The sequence below is a fragment of the Ursus americanus genome, chromosome 2, assembly GCF_024610735.1.
Source record: "Ursus americanus isolate L20-20 chromosome 2, mUrsAme1.1.p, whole genome shotgun sequence".
Lineage (NCBI taxonomy): Eukaryota > Metazoa > Chordata > Mammalia > Carnivora > Ursidae > Ursus > Ursus americanus.
The window spans coordinates 26,045,601-26,063,691 of record NC_142128.1 but is presented as its reverse complement, the minus strand read 5'-3'; the positions used below and the strand labels follow the sequence as shown (position 1 = coordinate 26,063,691).

General features: G+C 49.4%; 1 protein-coding gene across 1 annotated transcript in view; it reads left to right on the top strand.

Annotated features, from left to right (window-relative positions):
* Positions 1 to 1,015: 1,015 nt before the first annotated feature.
* Positions 1,016 to 18,091, top strand: part of VPS35L (VPS35 endosomal protein sorting factor like) — a 110,015-nt gene continuing 92,939 nt past the window's right edge. Inside the window, exons 1-6 of the mRNA XM_045770928.2 lie at positions 1,016 to 1,123; positions 7,540 to 7,639; positions 10,255 to 10,410; positions 13,006 to 13,128; positions 15,252 to 15,276; positions 17,890 to 17,966. Coding sequence (XP_045626884.2) covers positions 1,017 to 1,123; positions 7,540 to 7,639; positions 10,255 to 10,410; positions 13,006 to 13,128; positions 15,252 to 15,276; positions 17,890 to 17,966 — 588 coding nt within the window. The 5' untranslated portion in view covers position 1,016. The remainder of the gene's footprint in view (positions 1,124 to 7,539; positions 7,640 to 10,254; positions 10,411 to 13,005; positions 13,129 to 15,251; positions 15,277 to 17,889; positions 17,967 to 18,091) is intronic.

The following is an 18,091-nucleotide window of genomic DNA, read 5'->3' as shown; positions in this document are numbered from 1 at the left end:
CAATCATGGCGTCGCGGAGGGCGCTCCGAAAGTGTATCCGCCCCTCATAATCATGGCGTTGCAGTGCAGCGGAAATGCGTCTGTCCTTTGCCATCGTGGGGCCAGAGAACAGCACAGCCTCGGCTTTATAGCACTGGCGCCCGCCTCTATAACTGTAGTGCTGGCCGACGGTGTAACCTGGGTTTTGAAGGCGGTTATCTGCCCTCACAGTCATGGCGGCACAAGTGCGTGGACGTACGCCCGCCCCTCACAATCTTGGCATCTAGGCCGGCGCTCTAGAAGTGTGTCTGGCGCCCCACAGTCGTGGAATGGCAGACCTTTCGGGGAAGTATGCCTGCCCCTCACGATCATGGCGTCTGAGACGCTGTTCGGAAGTGTATTTGACTCTCACAATCATGGCATCGTGGACCCTTCAGCGGAAGTGTGCCTGCCCCTTAAAATCACGGTGCCCACGTCTGGCACAGCCTCGGGTCTTCAATGCTGGTGCCCATCCCAATAACTATAGTGCCGGTGGACGGTGCAACCTGGGATGTAAGAGAAGGCATCCACCTGCACTTCACAATCATGTCACTGGCAGACAGCACAGCCTGGATTTTGCGTCACTGGCGCCCGCCTCCTTAACCATAATGCTAGCCGACTAAGTATATCCTAGACTTTGAGGGAGGTCATCTACTCCTCACAATCATGGCGTCAGCGGTCAGCACAACGGAAGTGCGTATACCCCTCACAACCATGGCGCCAACGAAAGGCTTGGTGGAAGTGAGTGCGCCCCTCAAAATTATGGTGTTGAGGACAAGCTCACCGGAAGTGCGTTTGCCCCTCATAATTATGGCGCCGAGGACCGGCTCAGCGGAAGTCCGCCTGTCCCTCGTAATCATGGCGCCGAGGACCGGCTCAGCGGAAGTCCGCCTGTCCCTCACAATCATGGCGCTCCCAAAGCTCAGCTGGAGACCATATGCCCCTCACAATCATGGCGCTCCCATGGCTCAGCTGGGGAGCATCTGCCCCTTACAATCATGGCGGCCAGAGAGGGGCGGGGCGAGGCGGTGTCTGGAAAGGAGAAAAGGGCCGGCTGCCCTGGTACAAGTGCTCATGTGACTGGGAAGATGGCCGTCTTTCCCTGGTAAGGAAGAAGCGGTGGCTGGTCTTTGGAGAAGGGCTGTTTTTGCTGTCTCTGGGTCTGTCTCTGCGAGTGTGAGCGTATGCATGCGAGTGAATGGGAATTGCTCTCTTCGGGCGGTGCTGGCGGAGTTTCCCATCCTATCCCGGGTGGTTTTGACCACGGCCGCTACCTCGGTCCAGAGGAAGTCCCTGAGGCAGGACGGGTGGAATCTTGGTTCCCTCCCGGCTACCCCTTCCCTGCACCTTTCACGGCCCGTCTCCATTCATTCCATGAAGAAAACTCCAGTTCCCCGGCTTCTTGTTTCCCAGGTTCTGGGGGCGCTGCATGCAGGGAATGGTGGACTCAGCTCTGAGTCTGAATGATACGGGACACCTGGATGTTTTGTTTCCTCTGCTACTCAGCTCGCCTAGAGGATTCTTGATTTCCTTATCTGTGAATTGGCTTCGGTTCGTCCCACTGCGTGCAGGGCCCCGCGCTGGGTACTGCGGATGCAGAACCCTCATACTCCTTGGCCTCAAAGAGTTAGAATTAAATGGAGCAAACACACAGAACAGAAGGGTCTGCAAAGCAGGCATTGGGATGAGGCATTAACCTCACCTCGGGGTGAGGGGAAGGCTTAAGAGGGGCAGAGTCTTAACTTGGTTTTGGAGGATGAATAGGAGTTCATAACAGGCAAGAAGGGCGTGTGTCCTGGCTGACAGGCCTGGCAGGGCTCTTGTGACTATAGTGGCTGGGAGTGATTGCTGTGTATGTGGGAAGTCAGCAAGCTGTGATGGATATACTGGGTTTATTTGGGGATGTGTGATCTACCCTGCATCTCAGGGAGATCGTTTTCTGATCCTTTTCTTTACAAATGATGTGGATTCCCTTGACTGCGTGATCAAATGAAAGAGTATCCAAGGGCACCTGCGTGGCTCAGTCAGTTAAGCGTCTGCCTTCAGCTTGGGTTGTGATCTCGGGGTCCTGGGATGGAGGCCCTCATGGGACTCCCTGCTCACCGGGAAGCCTGCTTCTTCCTCTGCCTGCTGCTCCCCCTGCTTGTGCTGTCTCTTTCTCTCTCTTTAACAAATAAAATCTTAAAAAATACAGCCCTAGACTCTAGAAATAAATACAACCTTCTGATTTTGTGCTTGATAAACAGCTGCCTTCCGTATTCCCTGAAGCTGACTAACACTTCAGCGACTTCGTTCCAAGGTCTTAATGCACTAAATCGGGATTGGATGCCACTGAATTTCTTTGGATCTAGTCACTTGAAGCACCTGTTAGGGTATCATTAAGGCTTAAACACCAAACGAATGAGAAACATCTGGCTTCAATTAACTTGTCTGGAATTTTCGAATGAGAAAATCCAAGAAGATGCTATTTTAATCTGTGCATCCCAGTACATTTTTACCTGTGATATTTTTACTTTAAATCACAGAGGTGCCGTAACACCTGGGGTCTCCAAAGCACCTGATCTGGCTGTGCTCGCCACGTTCCTGTGGCAGCACGTGTTCATCCTAACGATTCTCGACACTTGCTGGTCTTTAAAGGGACCAAGGGACACCTGGGTGGCTCAGTCCGTTAAGCGTCCGACTCTTGATTTCGGCTCAGTTCATGATCTCGGGGTCATGACCTGAAGTCGGCGTTGGGCTCTGCTCTCAGGACAGAGTCTGCTTGGGATTCTTTCTTTCCCTCTGCCCCTCCGCTTGCTGGCGTGCATGCACTCTTTCTCTCTAAATAAATAAAATTTTTTAAAAAATAAAGGGACCGAATTTTAACCTTGTGCCTTGCATGGATCTTGACAGATAGCAGGTGCTGTCATGCTCGTGGGAGAAGAAACTGGCCAGATTTTGTCAACAGACACTTAAAATCACTGAATGAAAATAGCAAAACGCATTTGGTGGATTTCAGTATTTCTAGTGTAAGGAGATGAATTCGGTATGGGATTTCTATGCATTCATGTTACCACATGTAGATAATTTGACGTGTACGGAGCCTTCTGTGTGTGCACACCAGGCACTGTATTAAGTCCTTAATGTGCAGCGTCTTGTTTAATCCTCAACCCTAATTTTTCAGGTGAGGAAGTGGAGGCGGAGAGGTAAAGCAGTTAGTTTACCTAAAGTCGTAGAGCTTGAGGTTTGGCGCCCAGAGGCTGTGCTCCTAACCATTACCGGCAGCTGGACCTCCAATCCAAGCCCTGGGCTGCGGGTTCTGGGGTGCAGGGCTCCCCAAACCCTGCTGTGTTGTCGTGGGTCTCCCCAGAATGTCTCTTAGGACCCACACTTTATTATCTCCGATAACTTTTGTCCTGGGCTAACATCTCTGATGTCCAGTACACCATGGATCACCTTAATCCTGTGGTAATAATGCCCTTAAAAACACCCACTTTTGAGTCAAGAATTTCTACATCACTTTAAGACTTTTTTTGAGATGGGGGGACGGGCATATCATGGTCGTGGGAGAAGAAACTGGCCAGATTTTGTCAATAGACACTTAAAAATCACTTAAGAATGAAAATAGCCAGCACAAAGCATTTGGTGGATGAGATGAATTTGGTAATTTGGTAATGGGATTTCTGTGCATTCATGTTATCAGATGTAGATAATTTGAAAATAGGAAGTGGTCAAACTTTAACATGGGTATAAACCACTCCGGGGGTTTCGCTCATGTACAGATCCCCATCTGTGGTATTTATTTCCACATTCCACATTCCCCAGGTGATGCCGTTTGCGTGATCTGTGGACCACACTTTGAGTAGCCAGCGGCTTGGCCCATCCAGGAGTGGAGGTGGGAAATGTTGGCCTTTTTTCTGTGGCAGCCGCTGGGGACCTGCTTGAGCTTCAGCGTTGCCAGAGCCTAGATGATGGGGGATTTTTATCAGCTGCATCTGCTCTGTTGAGGGGAAAAAGCAAAGTAGGCATTTTGAGAAAATGCCCGCTGGGGGGCGCTCTTGGCCTTACCAAAGACCCGGGCCTTGAAGGCCAGGCTTTAGCATCTCAAATGGTGGGGAAACTTAGGAGCCCAGAGCGAATTTGAGGAAAAACGATGGAAGAAGTGATAGAAAGATCAACATAGGGGCGCCTGGCTGGCACAGCGGTTAAGCGTCTGCCTTCGGCTCAGGGCGTGATCTCGGCGTTACGGGATCGAGCCCCACATCAGGCTCCTCCACTATGAGCCTGCTTCTTCCTCTCCCACTCCCCCTGCTTGTGTTCCCTCTCTCGCTGGCTGTCTCTCTCTCTGTCAAGTAAATAAATAAAATCTTTAAAAAAAAAAAAAAAAAGAAAGATCAACATATAGCTGTTTGACATGGAATTTTAAATGTTTCCTTTTTTTGGGGGGGGTTCCAGAAGTAGTATTTTTCCCCCCTCCCCTCAAACTTAAAAAAAATTTCAAAGCTTGGTCCTTAAAAAAAAAAAAAAGACAAAAGTAGACAATTGCTTAAGGTTCACAAGATGACCTTTAGGTGGTCTACAGAGCTCCTACCTCTGAGAATTGGGCTGCCTCAGTTTGCTTGTGTCCCTAAGCATTCGCTGCTGTCACCTCAACACTAAGCCTCAGCTTCTCTGTCTGAAAAATGGGCGTAATGATAACACATGGGTCAGGGGATTGGTTAAATGAGGGAGTGCAGGGAAAGGGCTTGGCCTAGATTCCGGTATACAGACAGCACGTAATAAATGCGAACTATTATTTTTATCCTGCATATCAAGTCACCCTATTGTTTTGATGCCTTTCTCAGCTGTTGATTGATTTATTAACGATTATGCAACTGAATTTCAGGTCTGATTACATTCCCACTCATTCTAGTAAATTAACCTTTCAAAAGTCTATTGATAAAGTTAAGAATGATCTGAAAGGAAAAGCATCCTCGGATCTTTAAACTCCGTGTGGCTGCCGATGGCTATTCCTCCAATTTATTTATTCTTGAGGTCTTTATTTCATAAGTCAAGGATTGGCTGGCCGCATATCAATGGGAGTTTGGAAGAGCATTTCATATTTTGGGGAGACGAGGACTGGGTGTATTTGGTGAGTGTGACCACAGACACTAGGCAATATATTATGATAGCGGTTTTCCTTTCAAAGAAATAGAAAGTGGAGATCTACTCCTGTTTTTCACCGGCGTTCCTCTGTTCCTGCTCTCAAAGCCACAGTTAATTTAGAAAGGGATACGCATGGAACGACCTGGGACGTCCGTTCTCTTGTACTGAGTCAGGTTTCTGGGTTAGTAGAGCTCGGGTAAGGCTGACAGGTTGCACGATGCAGCTGGATTGGGGTTCCTGCAAGGACTAACGAAGCCAGGGGCCTGAGAGTGGGGTGGGGTTGGGTAGGGTGGGACGGGGTGCGTTTAGGGGACTTGGAGGCCGAGGAACAAGGTGACTGGCTCTCTGTGCTCTTTGAGACTCTGAGTATTTTCCAAGTTTTTAAAACCTGTTTCTATTTTGATGAGCCATTCCGGCTTTCTGTCATTCCTCTCTCCTTGGTTTTTACCGTAAGCATTAAGAGCAGCCAAGCTGCTTCTGCAGCACTTTGCATAGAAATGTCCTCACCCACATACCCCATTTCATGGCTCCCAAGTTCTGCCTTCCACAGAGCACCAGGATGTAAGCGCAGCCCAGCCAAGCTCCCTGCCACGTTATAACAGGGATCACCTTTCCCTGTCCAGTAACCTGGTCCTCGTTTCCATCTGAGGCCTTGCTAGACTGGCCTTCACCGTCCAAACTTCGAGCAGCTTCCATTCGCAACCGCTGGCGTGTTCTGGAGGAGGGTCGAGGCTTTCTCTGCAGCTCTCCTGCCCTCTTTCCAAGCCCTCATGACAGTCACTTGTGACTGTCCACTCAGGAAGATGGCTGTTCTAGTCTGTCTTGCAAAACGCTTCCAGCCTGAACCCTTCCGTTTCCTGAGCTGCTTCCTCATTTTTAGGTATTTGTTACAGCAATACCCCCATTTCTCAGTCCCTGTTACCTGTTTTAGCCCATTTGGGCTACAATAATAAAAAAAAAAATTACAGATGGGGCAACTTAGAATCAAAAGTATTTGTTTCTCCTGGAGGCTGAAAGTCTGGGATCCTGACACGTGCACGGTGTGTCTTCACGGGGTGGGGGGCTCCCTGGGGTCCCTGTTGTCAGGGCACTGATCCCACTCTTGAGGCTCCTCCCTTGCGACCTCATCACGTCCTGAAGGCTCACCTCCTCCAACACCATCATCTTTGGGGGTGAGGATTTCAGACCATAGCACCTCTTCTGTGCTAGTTGTGCATTTTAATCCTACGTGTATTTTAAATACCGCAAGTTACCATATTTTACAGTCACTAATCTAGTTTTACCCCCATCTTTACCTTTTATTATTCTAAAGTAGATATGGATGTGTACACGTGTGTACATACACATATGTGTACGTATTATGTGTGTGTGTATATATATATATATATATATATATATATATGTTTTGTTTTCAACTGGGATCACTCTGTTTCCATATGTAGCTTTTTTAAAATTTTTTTAGGTGTAATTCTGCTATACATGCTGTTCTGTTTTTCTTTGACTGCAAACTCTTCAGCCCTTACGGCTGAAGGGCATTTTCCGTAGGTGCAGAATTTTTGGTCATTTCCTTGGGACTTCTGTGGTACCATCCCTTTGTCTGCTGGTTCTCATCTCTGCTGAGACAGTAATCTAACGTGCTTTGAACATAGGGTGTCTTTTTTCCTTCTAAGAAATCCTCTATCTTTAGTTTTTAGCCATTTTACTACGAATGCTCTAAGTATGGTTTTGGGTTTGCTTTTGTACGGGTCCTGCTTGGGGCATAGGTGTTTCTTGAATCTGCAGCTTGATGTCTTTAGTTTCAGCGGTCATCCCTTCAAACACTGTTTCTGCCCATTCTTTCTCTTTTCCCCTTTAGGGTTCCAGTTGTGTGTGTGTTAGACCTTCCCGTCCTGCCCCTTAATGCCTTTGCCACTCTTCGCTCTGCTTCCTGTCTGTCTTCCCTGCGTGCATCAGCGTGGACACTCTTTTCCCTTCTTCCATCTCATGATCCCCTCCCAGGACAGATGAAACCCTGCTCAGCTTCTTTCTCTGGCTTTATAGCTTTTGTGAACACTTTGCAGGGAGACCCAGGGCCTGATCTCTGACTTCTCTGCACCCCCTGCTCTCGAGAAGCTCTTCCTTCAAGCCCTGGTTGTCTCAGGGGAGAGCCAGGGAGGGAAGTTGGCTTCACTTCACTGAGCGCCCGTGGTTCTGACGTCTGGCCTCACGGGTCCCAGATGCCTTGGCAGCTCCGTACACCTTGAACTGAGTGTTAAAATTCTATTTAGCGTTTCTCCGGCTCGGTAGAAATACCGTTCGGCTCTGAACTGCCGTATCCTTGAGGAAGTCTGAGCAAAGAGTTCTAGGGTGTTCTTTGTCTCCTTCAGCTGATTGTTCTCTGGGTTTTCTATCTTCCAGGCATCCCAGGAGCAGGAACTACAAGGCTGAGTTTGCGTCATGCCGGCTGGAGGCTGTGCCGTTGGAGTTTGGGGACTATCACCCGCTGAAGCCCATAACTGTGAGTTGGTCAAGAGCCCTCTAACTGATACTCTTACTCCATGAGACGACAGACCAGTTCCTGGGTCTTTCCTGTTTGCCAGCAGTAGCTGCTCTTGCATATTTATTTCCACTGGTTTGTTCCCAGCCCTGCTTTTTTGTGTTATTGACCTCACCCGCCATCATGTTCATTCTGCCCTTGCTCATATTCGCGAGGTTGTCAGGAGCGCGGGATGCCTTTGTTCCTGACATGGAGGTGTGAACCAGATACCTTCTTAATTGGCCTGTGTGGAACATTAAGAATCTGATTACCCGTAGAGGATGCTGTCCTGAATAGCATCTTGGTCTACTTGTGAGTTATTTAAAAAATGAAAAGCAGGCAAGCAATGTAGGTGGTCCCTCTCTTCTGGGTTAGCGCTGTCTGACAGCTGTGTGCGTGTCATCATAGGTCAGGATGGGGGAGACAGACACGGACAGTGGACACCAAGGACATGAAGTTTCCTAATGGCAGAGAGCCTGAGAACCTTCAGAGGCCATTACTTTAAGCAGGAGAGCCTACATGGAGCTTCTGCCTCCCAGGGCCCCTCCAGGCCCCATGGGCTTGTGTGGCCGTGGCTGACCCACCCGTGGGTCGGTTCCATTCTCAGGAGCTCAGTCACATGGAGACCGACCAGGGCAGAGGCTCTAGGCTTGCGTCCTGCGGCTTAGTGACACAGCATCAGGGAGACTGTCTTCTCCAGTGTGTGTTGCCCAGCTGGGCTCTGTGTCCCTCCCTGACCCACTCTGGTCACCAGGGGGTTGCATGTGCTGACCGTTTGGGTTGGGGTAGTGCCCACCCGGGGAACTGGTAGCAGGGCCCACCCCAGCAGACCTGTAGGAGCTGAGAGTCGGGGAGCGCTGCTTTCCCAAAGAAAACACGGACTGGGAGACGGAGGGACGGATGCTGGGCAGACAGAATGACAGATGTGCACCAGTAGGAGGCACTTCGCCCAATCGTCCGAGGTTGGCATCATGGCATCAGACCCTATGGATTTAGGACAAGGTCTTCAATAAGCCTGCCCTTGCTTCAGACACCCACTGCAAATTTGGGGGACCCCAGGGCACCTGCACTTTTGACCAACTGGCTGCATATCCAAGGGTTTCCCAAGATCTCCGTCAGGCTTGATAATTTGCTAGAACAACTCACAGAACTTGGAAAAGTACTGTCCTTAGGGTTTTGTATAAAGGATACAGATGGGGAGCAGCCAGCTGAGAGACGCTTAGGGTGAGGTCCGGGAAGGGTCGGGACCACAGGGAGCTCTGTGCCCTCTGCCTGTGGCCACGTCGTGTGTCCACCACCCAAGAAGCTCCCCTGAGCTTTGGTGTGCCCACACTTGGTGTTGGGGATTTCACTACATAGGCGTGATGGCGTGATTCCTTGGCCACATGATTGACCCCGATCTGCAGCCTCCCGCCCCTGAGGTCAGGCTGATATCGCCTGGCTGTGCTCGCAGGCTTGGTCTTTGTCGTGACCAGCCTCCATGCTGCGATATCTTGTTAGCATAGACTTGGGTATGACTGCCGGGTTGTGAATGACAGACACTCCAAGGACTAGAGCCTCCTTTCCCAGAACCAGGGACAAAGGCCAGTTGGGCTCTCCTTTATCCAACTCTCTCTCTCGTTCTGTTACATCCCGTCCTTCGTCCTTCTCTCCGTCCTTCTCTCCGTCCTTCTCTCCGTCCTTCTCTCCGTCCTTCTCTCCGTCCTTCTCTCCCTCTCTCCCTCCCTCTCTCTCTCCCTCTCTCTCCCCCTCTCCCCCAAAGATGGGTTTCCTCTGCTTTCCTGTGGATACCTTCCCAAAATATCCATTACTGTCCCTCCTCCCCTGGGCCCCAGGTTTTCACAAATTCCTCATTTAAAGAGGAGAGTGGAGCCCAACTAGCCCTTCTGGATTTGGTCCTAAATTTTCAGCCAAGAGACTCTGGTTGGATTTGCTTGGCTCAAGGGTTCACCCCCGGTCTGTTCATCTGAAGTTGGGGAGAGTTGGAGGCCTGTGGAACAAAGACATGGCCTCACACCCCAGCACCCCTCCGCGCCCCTCAGGACTCACCAGCACGTGGCATCGTGAAGTTCTCTAAGAAGGAAGGAGACACACATTCACCGTGTTGCGGTGATGACACGGCTCGGCAGCACCCCTGAGACCGTCTTCAGAGTGTGACAACCCTGGGATCTCGCGTACCCTGGTTCATGACCCTCCCTAGACCCTGCCACCGCGTGAATGACCTCACAGTCTTGTGAAGATGCGGGTTCTGACGCAGTAGGTCCCGGGGGGAGCTCGAGAGTCCACGTTTTTGAGCAGCTCCCTGGTGACGTGGGTGCTGCTTGCTCAGGGACACACTGTGAGTAAGAGGGCCTGACAGGGATGCAGTTATAGCTCCCCTCCTGAGTCCTTATGGCCCTGCGTCTTCCTCACCCCTACTCCGGCCTTCCCTTCCTCCACAGCTGGGATTCTGAGTCGTGTCAGTTCGTCACAGAAAATAAGTGTCCCTGCTGAAAGCAGTGGTCCCTTCAGTGAAGCGAATGAGCAGAAATGCATGTGAGTGTTTCTCTGGGAAGTCTTTGGAAAATTCCACTTGACCTCTTGGGTTTTCCCCGCAGGTCACAGAGTCGAAGACGAAGAAAGTGAGCCGGAAAGGCAGCACTTCTTCCACGTCGTCCTCATCCTCCAGCTCCGTGGTGGACCCGCTGAGCAGCGTGCTGGATGGGACCGACCCCCTCTCCATGTTCGCGGCCACGGCGGACCCCGCAGCCACGGTAACACGCCCGTGCATGGTCACTCCTACGGGGGCGGGGGTGGCTTTTCATCTGTTTGTTTGTAATCTGCACAGGTCACGCAGGGGGGCAGTCGGGGGGGGGGGGGGTCGTGTTTGTAACAGTTCAGATGATCCAGACACCCACAGGGTCCAGCTTACGGAGGCCACACCTCCCGGGGAGAGGCTGGTGCGGATCCTAGAAGCTTCTTCCTTTTTTTATGAAGGCATTTCAGAATTCATTTTTGGTTTTAATTCCACCCTTTATAATTCCTTTTTTCTGCCCCCCCCCCCCCGATTTATTCTTAGGTAATTACGTAGGTAAATCGTTGATTTTTTTTTTTCATGTAAGAGAATTAAACACTGCCAGCGAAGCCTACATCCTGTTGGCTGCCTTTGAGGTCACCAGTGATCAGTGTTTTCAGTTACTCTTCCATCACTTTGTATTTTCTTTTCTTTCTTTTTTTTTTCCCCAAGATTTTATTTCTTTGAGAGAGAAAAGCGAGCACAAGCAGGGGAAGGGGCAGAGGGAGCGGGAGAAGCAAGCTCCCAGCTGAGCAGGGAGCCCAACATGGGGCTGGATCCCAGGACCCTAAGATCATGATCTGAGCCGAAGGCAGATGCTTCCCAGACTGAGCCACCCAGGCGCCCCTTCCCATAGTAGGGATCTATCTACGATCTCAGTTTCCGAGTACTTATACACCTACTCCTGTATGAGTAACAACTAGGACGGTAACGGGATCTGCTTACTGCGCGGCAGGCATTTTCTCAGTGCGCTTCTCGTGCTCACGCTGCTGTGTGACGTTCTTACGGGGCCCACGCGGAGGAAGAGTGTACACGCTGGACTTCAAGCCCAGGCAGGCTGACTTCAGAATGTACACTCTGAACCACTGTTGTGTGCTGGCAGTGCCTACTTCTGTGTACTTTTATTTATTTTTTTAACATAAATTGAACTATATTTAACTATATTTTTTTAACTTGATAAGGTGTCTGGGAGAACTTTCTGTGTTCATACTTAGGGAGCAATCTTTTTATTTTGAATGGCTGCATTACATCCTAAAGAATGAGTACTTACTCGATGCTGGACGCCTGGGCTGTTTCTGGTGTTTGCTCGTCTTGGCCGTGGTGCACTGGGCCTCGAACAGACACGCGTCTTGGTGCACATGTGCCAGATTTCTGTGGAATAACTTTCTTATTTATTTAAAGACTTTACGTCGAAGTCATCTCTATGCCCAACATGGGGCTCAGACTCAAAACCCCGAGATCGAGTCGCACGTTCCACCGACTGAGCCAGCCAGGCGCCCCTGCAGGGTTACTTCTTAGAAGTTCAGTACCGGGCTACAGCAATGTGTGTTTAAGGTTTTGATGGCTGCTGCCAGGTCATTCTCCAGAAAGGCTTCACCACGTGCTAGCCCCACCAGCAGTGCCTGGGGGTGTCTGTCTTCCTGCAGCCTTGCCACCCGGGATATTACCAGTCATTTTAACTCTGCCATTTGGGTGGTTGAAAAATGATCACTTGACGTTTGCCTTTCCTTGGTTCTTAACGTGTTGGAGTGTCTTTTGATCTGTTGATTGGTCCTTTGTGGTGAATCGGCCAGAAGAATATCTTATCTAGTAAACCTTTCAGATCTATTTTATTCTGCATTGGGGGACTGTCTGCCTTCTGCTTATATGGCTTTTTTTCTTTAGCTTTGAGATATAATTGGCAAAATTATTAGACGTTTAAAGCGAACATGATTTGCTATTTGTCTTTTTAATTTTTTTTATTGTTTTTCTTTTTAAATTTTGTCAGAGCACGTGCGCACAAGTGGGGGGAAAGGCAGAGATAGAGGGAGAAGCAGATTCCCCGCTGAGCAAGGAGCCCAATGCAGGACACAATCCCAGACCCTGGGATTATAACCTGAGCTGAAGGCAGACACTTAACAACTGAGCCGCCCAGGCATCCCTTGTCTTTTTTTTTTTTTTTTTAAGATTTATTTATTTATTTTAGAACGTGAGTGGAGGGAGGAGCTAAGGGAGAGGGAGAGAGGGAATCCTCAAGCAGACTCCCACTGAGCATGGAGCCTGTGGCGGGACTCGATCCCACGACTGCTGTGAGGTCACAACCTGAGCTGAAACCAAGAGTTGGCCACAAAATGATCTGAGCCACTGAGGTGTCCCGAGTATGTGCTGTTTGTATACATTGTGAAAGCACTTTCCCCATCAAGTTAGTTAATACATCCATCACCTCACTTATTTACCTTTCTTAATTTGGTGAGCACATTTAAGTTTTACTCCCCCAGCAAATTTCAGTTTTATAATACCTTGCTATCAATTGCAGTCACATTGTTGGCTTATATATATATATTTTTTAAGATTTTATTTATTTATTTGACAGAGAGAGACAGCCAGCGAGAGAGGGAACACAAGCAGGGGGAGTGGGAGAGGAAGAAGCAGGCTCCCAGCGGAGGAGCCTGATGTGGGGCTCGAACCCAGAACGCTGGGATCACGCCCTGAGCTGAAGGCAGACGCTTAACGACTGCGCCACCCAGGCGCCCCTATACTTTGTTGTTAAACTAAAACAATACTGCGGCTGAGAGCTTGTCTTGCCTTTCCTTAGGACAGCTCTAGAAAGAGACGAGACCGAGACGAGAACTCCATCATAGGATCCGACTTTGAGCCCTGGGCCAACAAGCGAGGAGAGATTCTCGCCCGGTACACCACCACAGAAAAGCTCTCCATCGTGAGTACCAGTACGCTCTTCTCTCCGCGCCTGCTTTGGACTTTGTAGTAATTTTTTTTTGTCTCTATGATTCTGCCCCCAAGCGTGTATGTAGGATTTTCCCTCACACCAGGCAATTCTCTGACGCCAGCTGGGTGTCCTGCAGCTCAACTCCCTTCTGACCGAGAGGTACTGGAGATCGTGTCCCGTCCCGCAGGGTAGGGGCCTGGTCCCTCAACACTGTCTCCCGCTTCCCCCAAGGGTCACGAGTCTAGGTTGCCTGCTTTGCTTGTGATCGTCTGGTTGTGTGTCACGTTCCCACCGCCCCCTCCTCGGGTTCAGCTAACTTGCTAGGTGGCTCACAGAATTCAGGAAGCCGGCTCACTCACTAGATTACAAGGATACTGAAGGTCTTGAATCAGCATCTGCTTGAAGAGAGACCTAGGGTGAGCTTCCACAGAACCTTTGTCCCCGTGGAGTTTGGGGTCCTGCCTGGTGGCATGTGGGTGCATTCTATTCAGCAAGTCTCCGAGCCCCGTGCTTTTGTGTTTTTATGGAGGCTTCATTGCATAGACAGGATTGATTAAGTCCTTGGCCACTGGTGATTGATTCAACCTCGGTCCCTCTCCCCTCCCTGGAGGTCAGGGGCTGGGACTCAAAGTTCCAACCCTTTGATCACCTGTTTGCTTCCCTTGGAAACCAGTCCCCATCCTTAGATGGGTCCCAAAGCCAACAGAACACACTTTTTAGCACTCTCATCCCTTGGGACATTCCAAGGATAGTAGGAGCTTCTGTGCCAGGAACAGAACCCAGACTGAATACAGATTTCTTATAAATCACATCACAGTTCATGTTGCCCCAACTCCTGGGCTCCGTACATTTTCCTCATTGTGTCAGTATTAGTTGGGAGAAAAATGTGCTGATGGGTTTCTCAAAAAAATGTGTTAAGACTCAGGGCTCTGGCACAGTTCAGGGGAAGAACTGGGATGGTGGAGCCCTGTTTCCGGGGAGGCCTGAGTTAAGATATGAGGATCCCGCCCTGCCAAAGAAGGTTCACTTCTTGCTGTGACTCAGGTTTTCTTCTCGAACTGGAGGTTCACTGTTTCTTTGGGCAGCCACAAGGCAGAGCCGTTGGCTCCAAGCTGAGAGCCGGCACTGGCCAGGGAAAGCCGGGCGATGCCTGGGTTACTGAGGACAAGGTTCAGGAGCTTGGAATTGAAGCCCTCACTAGTGACGTAATGCAGAGGTGACATTTCTCTCGTGACACTGACAAGCAGCCTGGAGGTGGGTGGTCCAGGGCTGGAACTGGGAGCTCTTTCTGTCCTACCATGTCCAGTGTTCCCTTATGTCTGAGTTGTTGGAAGGAGGAAATGGGAAAGTAGGATGCACCCTAGCTCATTTGAGGACCCCTCCAAAGCCCCCCTCCCCACACCCAGTCACATTTGTCTTGAAGGTTGCCACGGGCCAGACACAAGTGGAAGGAAAGCTGGGAAGTGGTGGCCGGTGTGCCCATCAGAAATCGGGGCTGTGAGTAGGGAGGAAGGGGTGGACCGAGTGGGCAGTGGGAAGGCTCTGCCCCGATGCCTCTCACCTGGCTTCCTCTCGGGCCGGGTGAGGGGGCTGCAGGCACGATCGCTGGACTAGTCGTTTTATTCTGATTTTCTGAATACATTGAGTTACTCAAGAGTGGTGATTTTTCAAGCAGGAGTAATTTTACCCGCCGGGGGACACATGGCAATGTCTGGAGGCATTTGTGGTTGTCACAGCTGTGGGGGTGTGACTGGCATTTAGTGGATAGAGACCAGGGACGCTGCTAAACAGCGCCAAGGCTGTGAAACTGTGATTGAGAGGAAGCTAAATGCTACCCTGTGATGCCGGTGCCCTGAAAATTTTGCTACTTGTCGGCTCATTTTGTCCTGAATTGTGTAGAAACTTGAATCTGCTGAAGTTTCTAGTGAGCTGGGTTTTCCTCCTTTGATTAAATAGTTCTGTTTTTCACTTGGTTGAGTAAGTAGCTTTGTTGGAAAATGATGGGTTGTATTGTCTTGATGTTACTTGAGTAATTAAATATCTTACAAGTTTTTTTGTGTTGTTGCAGAAACTAGGCAGTCTTAAATATTAACAAATTATTTTTGCCTTTGCAGAATCTGTTTATGGGATCTGAAAAAGGTGAGTTTTTGTTGTTGTTACTGTGTCGATGGGAAATTCTCCCATAACCTTTAGTATAATTTCACAAGGGACTAATTTAGTATAATTTCACTAGTGTCCAGTCTGGTGTTTAATTCCATTAAAGCTGTTCTTTCCTAGATTACGTACAGACTTGGTAGAATTGCAATACATGTTTATGTGATGAATGGGGGGTTAAAAAAAAAAAAAAAAAAGACCAAAGGAGTCACTAAGAGTAAAACATGAGGTCACTCCCTGATTTTTCGTTACAGAGCTGTAGTAGTCTCCTCTCCAAGTACCTTCTCACCACCTGGAGAATGGTTAAAATTCTCCTTTTTAGAGATCTATTACTCTGCCGTAAGTCTTTACCCCCCCCCCCCCCCACTTGTGAGAAGGCAGATATGCTGGGGTCGGGAGTCACACCAGGACACCCCTGGAAAGTGCTTTTTTGAAGCTCCCAGGTGATTCTGAGGCAGTTGACACAGATGCAGAGGAGCACAGCTGTGGTTTATGTGCAAATCACTGGTAGGGCAGCTGCAACTGTCCCTTGTTCTCTGCAGGTGGGAGCAACGCTCTAGTTATTAAGAGAGTGGGAGCACCTTTGTTAGGGCTGTAACTTTGACCCCAAACCAAGAAAAAGTAAATCCTACTGTTGTATATCTCCCAGTTTGGAAAAGTCAGAAAGATTGATGAGATCACTTGCTGGCGAGGACATACAGCAGCAGGAACTCTGATGCTGCCAGTGGGAGTGTAAAGTGGTAAAACCACTGTGTAAAGCACTTTTGTGGTTATATGTTGAAGTTGGGCCAACCCTTTGACCCAGCAATTCTATTAGGATATGCTCTAAATCAGAAATTAGCAAGCTGGGGCGCCTGGGTGGCACAGCGGTTAAGCGTCTGCCTTCGGCTCAGGGCGTGATCCCAGCGTTATGGGATCGAGCCCCGCATCGGGCTCCTCCGCTATGAGCCTGCTTCTTCCTCTCCCACTCCCCCTGCTTGTGTTCCCTCTCTCACTGGCTGTCTCTATCTCTGTCAAATAAATAAATAAAATCTTTAAAAAAAAAAAATTAGCAAGCTATGTCCTGCAGGCCAGACTTGGCCCCCTGTTTAAGCTTGTAAATAAAGTTTTATTGGAACACAGCCATGACAGTTTGTTTACATATTGTCTATAGCTGCTTTTGCGCTATAATGGCAGAGTTGAGTACCTGTGACAGAGACTACAACTCACAAAACCTAAAATACTTATATCTGGCGCTTGGGAGAAAGCGTTTTCCAACTCTACTCAAGTTCATGGTTTTCTTAAAGTGTGGTCCAAGGGCCAGTGGCATCGACATCACTTGAGTCATTAGAAAGGCAGAGTGTCAGGCCCTGCTGGGCTTACTGAAAATCAGAATCTGCATGCTAACTCATATACGATTCCTATAAAAGTCTGAGAAGGCGCCGCCCTGAAGAAATGTATGTGTAGATGAACCAGGGTCACAGAAATGTTCACAGCATTGTTTGTGGTAACCCTAAACAGGAAACAACCCAAACATCCATCTACGGTAGAAAAGAAATACATCGTGGTGTATTCACACAGTGGAAAATAATAAACAGCAGGGAAACAGCTCTGTGTAACAACATGGGTAAATTTCGTCAACTAAAGATGATGAACAGGAAGCCAGACCGTATCTGGGCCGGGTGGTGGCCGCAAGGTTTTATAATTATCTGTTAAAATGTACATATGTGCACTTTCTGTATTATATTTTAAATTGAAGGGAACAGTAGAAATGAGGTAAAAAAAACAAAACAAAAACATTAGTTGGAAACTTAAATAGTCGTTTGTTAGTATTTAAATAACTGCACCGTGCTCTCAGCCTGGTCTCAGACCTGATCTTTGAGTTAACACCAGATCTAAGAAGCCAGTGCCTTCAAAAAGTGAACTTCCATTCCTGAGTGAGTTTGGGGGTGCAGGAGTAGGGGGACCGCAGATCTGGAACAGAAGCCCCTTTCCGATGGGGAAATGTTTCTGAGATGAGCACTGGAAAGCCAACTGGACAGACAGCCTCACCCCATGACTGGCCCATGGCCCGGAGGACGTCCCTTCGTCTCTGTCCCGCCAGCCCGCGGATGGGGTGGCAGGAGTCGTGCCGACAGGTGATGGAAGGAGGCATGGCTGGCCCGGCTGGCGTGAAGAGAGGGCTTTGAAACCCTGGGGGCTGGGCAGACGGTGAGGTGATGGTTTTACTATCAGAGTGTGACAGTCCCGCACCGGCTTCGAGCCTGAGAGGGCCTTTTGTTGGTGGAACACAATTGCATGATGGATTTTTGGCATCCTTCTCTGGTCTGCCTTTCTTTAGAAAACGAATGATTCAGTGGAAAATGTGTAAACACCGAATGGAGCGTGGAACCGTTTCGAGGCTGGCCTGCCAAGCTCTGGGGGCAGCTTCTAAGCGAAATGTTCCCAGTGCAACTTTGGTTATGTAAGGACGTGGTTTCCAAAATCTCAGAGTTGTCTATAATGAAATGGTTCCCTGGCCCCCTTATTCGTGTTGAAGTGGAGAGTGAGAGATGCCTTCCTTTGGGGGTGTTGGCGACAGAGAAAGCCACCTGTGTGACACGAATCCCTTCTGTTTAGGCAAAGCCGGGACTGCCACTTCCGCCATGTCAGAGAAGGTTCGGACCAGGCTGGAGGAGCTGGATGACTTTGAGGAGGTGAGTGAGCAAGTCCTTGGCCGGGCTTGGGGAGGATCGGCGCTTTCATTTCTTCTGCCAAGTGAGACGCGTTTTGGTGGCTCCTCTGTGATGAATTCCCAAGCCGCGCTTTGTGCTCTTTCCTG